At 48.0% G+C, this 6,786-nt stretch overlaps 2 protein-coding genes across 3 annotated transcripts in view; one reads left to right on the top strand and one right to left on the bottom strand.

Moving 5' to 3' along the window:
- On the top strand, positions 1 to 3,097 carry LOC117430055 (ubiquitin-conjugating enzyme E2 T-like). 2 transcript variants are annotated; one of them, XM_059005001.1, is made up of 7 exons: positions 1 to 146; positions 543 to 661; positions 995 to 1,064; positions 1,196 to 1,301; positions 1,843 to 1,941; positions 2,210 to 2,293; positions 2,793 to 3,097. In XM_059005001.1, exons 2-7 carry the CDS (start codon positions 553 to 555, stop codon positions 2,916 to 2,918), a joined length of 594 nt encoding a protein of 197 aa, XP_058860984.1. In that variant the 5' UTR covers positions 1 to 146; positions 543 to 552; the 3' UTR covers positions 2,919 to 3,097. The 2 variants fall into 2 exon arrangements, with proteins under 2 accessions (XP_058860984.1, XP_058860983.1); XM_059005000.1 differs by having other exon boundaries at positions 8 to 434.
- Positions 3,098 to 4,213: 1,116 nt separating this feature from the next.
- LOC117417592 (leucine-rich repeat-containing G-protein coupled receptor 6-like) overlaps positions 4,214 to 6,786 on the bottom strand; it is a 52,463-nt gene continuing 49,890 nt past the window's right edge. Inside the window, exon 18 of the mRNA XM_034911219.2 lies at positions 4,214 to 6,639. Within this exon, the coding sequence (XP_034767110.2) occupies positions 5,402 to 6,639 (1,238 nt within the window). The 3' untranslated portion in view covers positions 4,214 to 5,401. The remainder of the gene's footprint in view (positions 6,640 to 6,786) is intronic.

Below are 6,786 nucleotides of genomic sequence, written 5' to 3'. Positions count from 1 at the left end.
ATCCCAGTGCTCCTCGCGGACGAGGCGGTCTCGCCGTCAAACGCTCGAATATTCAGAAAAGAAGAGGGAGAGCGTAGAGCTCTGTTTGGGTTTTGTAACAACGTTTTGAACATTAAAAAGTTAACTGCTGGTGTTTTAACTGTCAGGTACTGTATCAGAGTTTGAACGGGCTGTGTAAATATAGACTGACACGTACGAGAAACGTATGGGTGAAATCAGCTACCGCAAAAAGACTCGCAAAATACCGTAGAGTAGATTTTATAGATCTGTTTTTAATTTGAGTTGTATGATGATGGGCTAGTTAAAATAGAAATACCGGATTGTTATCACGTTATTGGCAGCTTTATAATTTCAAAAACAGCAAACTAAGGTAGACCCACCCCGAATACTCCTCAATCAGTTCAGATGCGTCGTACAAACAGGGCCGTTTCCAGGTCAGTGTTTATGCCGAAGAACTGAAGGCGCGCATGAGCTGGCTGTTCTCGTGGCGTGCAGTGTGATGTCATCATTGTATTGCTCTGTCTCCCCCTTTCTATATGAAGTCCGGAGAGTATGCAGCGATCATCCAGGCTTAAGCGGGAGCTGCAGCTTCTTATCACCGAGCCAGCTCCGGGGATCTCCTGCTGGCAGAACGACGGCCGAGTCGACGACCTCCGGGCACGTAAGTGACTCTTCAGCCAGACCAGCAAAGCTTAATCGGGCTGAAGGAATCGCCTCTGCGTGTGTCTTGGCGTGGCATTCCTTTGGAGGTTTGAGCAGCTCGGGATCACCTGTGGTTTGCTTGGGTCGAATTGATTTGAATTGGTTCCCCGTTGTAACGTTTCAATCTAAAGACACTGTTTTGATCCCCCGTTAAGGTGCAGAATGGAGCAGGCCGCTCTTACTGCAGTCACAACGTGTGTTCGGTGCAGCTGCTCCCACTGCAGCCCGAAAGCAGTTGAGGCTGTGCGTGCTAATAGCGGTGCTGGCTCATGTGTGTTTGTTCTCTTCACAGAGATAGTGGGAGGAGTGAGCACTCCCTATGAAGGAGGGCTCTTCACACTGGAGATCGTGCTGCCAGAGAGGTACAGAGGTGTCCTGTACTCTGTTGTTTTAGCCTTTATTTGTTCTTGGGGGTCCAGTAATAAACACCCCAGTACAATACAATGAAGAGGAGGAAAGAGGTGTCTGGAACTCGCTTGTTTTCAATTCACAGGTATCCCTTTGAGCCCCCCAAAATGCGCTTCCTGACCCCCATCTACCACCCCAACATCGACTCTGCCGGCAGAATCTGTCTGGACGCTCTCAAGCTCCCTCCAAAGGTAATGGGGACATGTGAAGCTTGAATGGCAGAGAGAGCAGTCCTGATTGTGTCCGTGTGTTGTGCGAATGTGTGTTGAAGGGGAGCCCTGGTAAACACTGTGTGTTGTGTGAATGTGTGCTGCAGGGGGAGGCCTGGTAAACTCTGTGTATTGTGTGAATGTGTGCTGCAGGGGGAGCCCTGGTAAACACTGTGTGTTGTGTGAATGTGTGTTGCAGGGGGAGCCCTGGTAAACTCTGTGTATTGTGTGAATGTGTGTTGAAGGGGAGCCCTGGTAAACTCTGTGTGTTGAAGGGGAGCCCTGGTAAACACTGTGTGTTGAAGGGGAGCCCTGGTAAACTCTGTGTGTTGAAGGGGAGCCCTGGTAAACTCTGTGTGTTGAAGGGGAGCCCTGGTAAACTCTGTGTGTTGAAGGGGAGCCCTGGTAAACTCTGTGTGTTGAAGGGGAGCCCTGGTAAACTCTGTGTGTTGAAGGGGAGCCCTGGTAAACTCTGTGTGTTGAAGGGGAGCCCTGGTAAACTCTGTGTTTTTGTTTGGTGCAGGGAGCTTGGAGGCCCTCTCTCAACATCTCCACTGTTCTGACCTCAATCCAGCTGCTGATGGCAGAGCCTAATCCAGACGACCCCCTGATGGCAGATATTGTGAGTATCCATGGCAACCCCCAAGCCTTGTATGAACGCCCTGTTTGCTGTGCATTTTAGTCATTGCTCTGTACTGTCCATTGACGTTGCAATAATTGCTATTGTATGAAGCAGATCATGTTGACAAGTCAGAGCATTGCATGATGTGTCGCTGGCCCTCCAGCTGCAGTAAATTAAACTGCACCCAAATTCACAAAGAACCGCAATTCATGAAGCAACTCAGATGAGAATTATTGAACAGTTTTGAAATTTCTCCTGTGGTCTGCAGTCCTCCGAATACAAATACAACAAGCCGGTTTACCTGGAGAAGGCGAGGCAGTGGACTGAGAAGCATGCGATCCAGAGGAACCAGGTGAGCAGGTCCTGCCAAGCTGTGCATCCTCTCACTGGAACACGCTGCACAAACCCTTCCTAATGCATGTGGGTGTTGTACTGCATAGGCACAGTTACTGTTAATGCAGTGTGTTGGATTTCAAGCACTGGCAGCAGAATTATAATACTTAGCCGCAGCACAGGTGAGCAGAAATGTATCCAATTTTCCGATTCACAGTCATTGAAAACTTCATAAAACATGATTTAAAAAAAAAAAAAAAAAAAAAAATCATACACCTGTGCGTCTCTTCTAATGGAAAAGATGAGATCTATGGAGTGATACATATCAGGTAAGATGTAATGATACAGTAGCAGATGAGACTACAGTAGGCTGATGCTGATACAGATTAGGACTCATTGGGAGATTTCATGCAAAATCTCCACATTTGCCACTAGAGGGCAGTAGCACTCTGCATTTAAACCCACTCCATGTGTGTGAGATACAGCTGTGTGTAAATGAAGTGCTTCCACTGCTCTAGGGTTTGGGTGACCTAGACAAGAGCCCCTGTGAAGATGAGCTGTCCAAGGGCCTGGCGGGGCCCCGGAAGAGAGGGGCTCTCGATACAGGAGAGGAGGAGGAGGAGGTGAAGAAGACCTGCGTCTGAATGGGAGGGTGATCCTCTGTGCTTTATCCTCTCATCTCTTCCCTTCAGATGCTCTCTGCACTCTCCTGTATTGCTGTTTCTTTGTAGTACAATGTTTGTATTCTGTTTATACTTAAATGTGTTTTACCACGGTTATGCTTAGAAGAATAAAGCTATATTAGTTTGAGTTTTGTAAAACATTTTCTGGAGTGTTGGTTGTGTGTGTTCCCTCTATATCACTGTGTGGCTGGTCCACTGCTGGTTTGTAAAGTGTTAATGATAATAACCAGTTTCCAGTGAAGGGAATGTAGGATACTGATAGTACTATTGCATCGGGCCATTCCATGCACGCTTCTTCATTGCTAAACAGAATCCACAGACTTTCGGATGTTCCAAATTCTATGTTTTAAAATCCCTGTGTTTATTAGAATTGTTATTGCATACATTGTGGCAGTAATGTTTGTTTTTTTATCCAATACCGAATGTACTTAAGCTTTTTGGACCATAAAGAAAAAGGTGTGCAATGCTAAAGCTTGGGTTATTCTTTGCATAGATTTTTTTTTTTTTTTGCAAAACAGTATTTAATAGAAATCCAAAGTGTTCCTATTTTATAAGGTTGTATGAGTCCAGATAGGGGGTAAGAGAAGCCGGGGGGAGCCCGGAAGTGCAGATGGGGGGTAAGAGAAGCTGGGGGGAGCCCGGGACTCCAGATAGGGGGTAAGAGAAGCCGGGGGGAGCCCGGGAGTGCAGATAGGGGGTACGAGAAGCCGGGGGGAGCCCGGGAGTGCAGATAGGGGGGTAAGAGAAGCCGGGGGGAGCCCGGGACTCCAGATAGGGGGTAAGAGAAGCTTGGGGGAGCCCGGGAGTCCAGATAGGGGGTAAGAGAAGCCGGGGGGAGCCCGGGAGTGCAGATAGAGGGTAAGAGAAGCCGGGGAGAGCCCGGGAGTCCAGCTCCAAAGCTGCTGTTTGCAACCACTGCTGGACAGCCAGTCTGCTCCAGCCGTCTCCTGACGAGAGGAACGTTTTGCACTGTCTTCTGAATCAGCCGGTGATTCATCTAAACGACACGGCGGTGGAGCTGCAATTAAACACACATGCGAGGGCCTCTTAAACACTTTAATATGCCTTCTAGCTGCTTCAAGAGAACTACAACCTGTGGACTTGTTAAGTGTGAGCTGTCTGTCCGTGTGTGTGTCTGTCTGTCTGTCTGTGTGGTCATGCTGCTCCCCTGCCACTGAAACAGCGTGTTGATGTGCAGGTCTTCTGAAAGTGCACTGGGAAACAAAAAGAATCAAACCCAAGTCTTTTATATGAAACTAATCATTTTGTATTGAATTTATTATTTTTTTTAAAGTGAAACGTTTACAGAAGTACTGAAAATATATACATCCAAAATAGTTTCTAATATATTTTGTACAAGAGCTTTTTGTTTTGTTTTGTTCTTTTTCATCTAAAAAGGAGGGGGTACTTGAATTATAGCATGCTAGATCGGAGGTAGTTACACTGTGCAGCAGCTAGCCTACTTTAAAAAAAAAAGAAAAAAAACGGAAACCTTTACAAAATCTATTTAAAAAAATGCTGAACCTCTTTTTGTTCTGATGTCATAAAAAAAAGCTGCAATGAAATTGATAATAACACTAGTTATTAATAAAACTAGCCTTTGCAGAACACCTACATTATGCAAGTTAGACGTCCCTCTCTGTTTTGACAAAAGCAATTTTGGAAACAGCAGCAACGTGCCATTTAGAAAAAATGTAGGTGTTCTTTGGGCAGTGAAATAGCTTTGGGTAACTGATGGATTGAAAGGAGGCAGTAAGTGTCTGCTGCCACTAGATGGCAGTCCTCAGCAGTTGTATAGTTGTGGAATTGCTTCAATGAGATTTGCAGTCACCTGAGAATGTTCTAAAAGTCAGGGAGGGGTTTTGGTAACAGCAGGTGAATGAATAGGTGGAATTGCGATGAGGAATAGTGTTTTTGAAATTCAGTTTTCAGGAATATTTGTAACGATTGAATAAATCATCAGTTTGGGAATATAGCCCATTGCTTTTAACTTTCAGGCTGTTCATCAGCAACAAACCCAATGTATAATCTAGACATACGTTTTAAGTTACTCCTACTGCATTTTGGGGAATGCAGGCAGTCTAATGCATATTGAATATTATATATATTTATCATATACCATGCATCAAATTAAATGAGGTTCGTGCCTGCTTCCAATAAATTCAGCATTTCTGAACAGTTGCTTTGCTGTAGAAGAGGGATTTACAGTCTCCATTGTGGAATGTGGGAGTTGTAGTCCAGAGATCAGTCAAACTATGGGAAATGTAGTCCAAACCCATTATTGTGCACGGTGAGAGTAGATCTTGGGAGGATTCTGGGACTTGTGAACCAAACCTGTCATGCAGGACCGTGGGAACTGCGTTTCAGATTTCTAATCCATTTCTGAGACGCAGAACAAATCCTGTGATAGGGGATGTTTTTTTTCTTCCATTTCAGTGTTTGTTTTAAAGTTTATAAATGGGATGAGAAGGACGGGGGGGTTGATAGAACCGGATGGAGTGACCACTGCTTGGCAGGTCGTCACTTTGGGAAGCGATCAAGAGTTCCTCGTCGGTCAGGCAGGGGTGCGGGGCTGTATAAGCGTCGCCCTCTTGCCAAGAAGGGTCCCGTTGCTGACGGGGGATGAGGGTGACCGAGGCAGATTGAGGGCACCCGAAGGACTCCAGCCTGGGGAGAACTGCTCCCTCAAAGACCAGCTTCACGTCGGAGAAGGTCACCAGCGCTTGGGTGGAGTCGTAGGAGCTCTTCTCGGTCTCCTCTGATGCAAAGGAGTCTGGAGATTCCTCGTGTGTGGATTGAGGCCTCCTCCAGAGCAGGCGGAGGTCTTCCTTGAAGTGGGGATTGAAGAGCAGGTAGAGGAGGGGGTTGAGGCAGGCTGGCAGAGGCAGAAGCACCAGCGAGACAGACTTGATGACCTCGTTGCTGATGGGGAAGAGGCTGAGCAGGGAGGAGAAGGTGAGGAAGGCCACGGGGCAGTAAAGGAGGCAGTTGGTGAAGATGAGCCAGGCCACGTGCTTGATCATCGCACAATCCCAGATGCTGTCGAACTCCCCTTTCATGAGGTCCCAGTAAAGCTTGATATAGGTTCCGGTGATCACCAGGAAGCAGAGGGTGTTCATCATGATGAGTGCCACCATGAAGCCCAGAGTGGAAGGACGGCTCTCTGCGAGCGGGGAGGGGAGGCAGAGAGGGGAGGACCCGTATTCCCCCACTGAGAAGAGAGGGAGGGCAGCCACAGCCACAGAGAGGCCCACACAGCAGAGGGCAGCCGCCTTGACGCTCCTGAAGGAGGGCGACTTCCCATAGGCCCGGACGCAGGAGACAGAGATGCTGCACTGCACCGCGGCCAGCGTGAGGAAGAGGATGGAGGCCTCGGAGGCAAAGACGGAGAGGAAGCCCCCAGCCTGGCAGCCTGGCCCGCTTTCCCAGCGAGCGCCGTGTCGGGAGAACTCTCCGAAGGTTAGGGCATCCACCAGCGCCAGTGCCCCTGTGCACAGGCCAGTCAGCAGGTTGGCGCCCCCAATGGAGCCGATGACGAACTTGACAGGAGACAGGTAGCTTGGGGAAGCGAAGACCGTCACGATCAGGAGACTGTTGCAGATCAGGGAGACCAGTGCGATCGCCCACACGCCCAGCCGAATCACCCAGCTATCAAAAAGGTAGTCACATGGCTTGAAGGGACCTGCAAACAAGTAAGAGAGAGGTGTGAGTGCATCAGTGAGCCACCAGGAGGGAGACACAGACATGAGAACATCCCTTTTCTGAGGTTTTGACTCTCTATGTAAAAGCAAGCATTTTTAAGTTATCGATGGTTTTCAGAAAGCTCCTA

This window comes from Acipenser ruthenus, chromosome 30 (assembly GCF_902713425.1).
Source record: "Acipenser ruthenus chromosome 30, fAciRut3.2 maternal haplotype, whole genome shotgun sequence".
Lineage (NCBI taxonomy): Eukaryota > Metazoa > Chordata > Actinopteri > Acipenseriformes > Acipenseridae > Acipenser > Acipenser ruthenus.
The sequence above is the reverse complement of the archived record's forward strand: the minus strand, read 5'-3'. Positions and strand labels throughout refer to the sequence as shown.

What these genes read in the sequence shown, in the direction of transcription:
- LOC117430055 (XM_059005000.1), top strand. Translation starts at nt 406, where the DNA reads ATGCGTCGTACAAACAGGGCCGTTTCCAG. An exon ending in AGTCGACGACCTCCGGGCAC is followed by an intron (nt 662 to 994) that starts GTAAGTGACTCT and finishes TTCTCTTCACAG; the next exon opens with AGATAGTGGGAGGAGTGAGC. An exon ending in CTCTCAAGCTCCCTCCAAAG is followed by an intron (nt 1,302 to 1,842) that starts GTAATGGGGACA and finishes TGTTTGGTGCAG; the next exon opens with GGAGCTTGGAGGCCCTCTCT.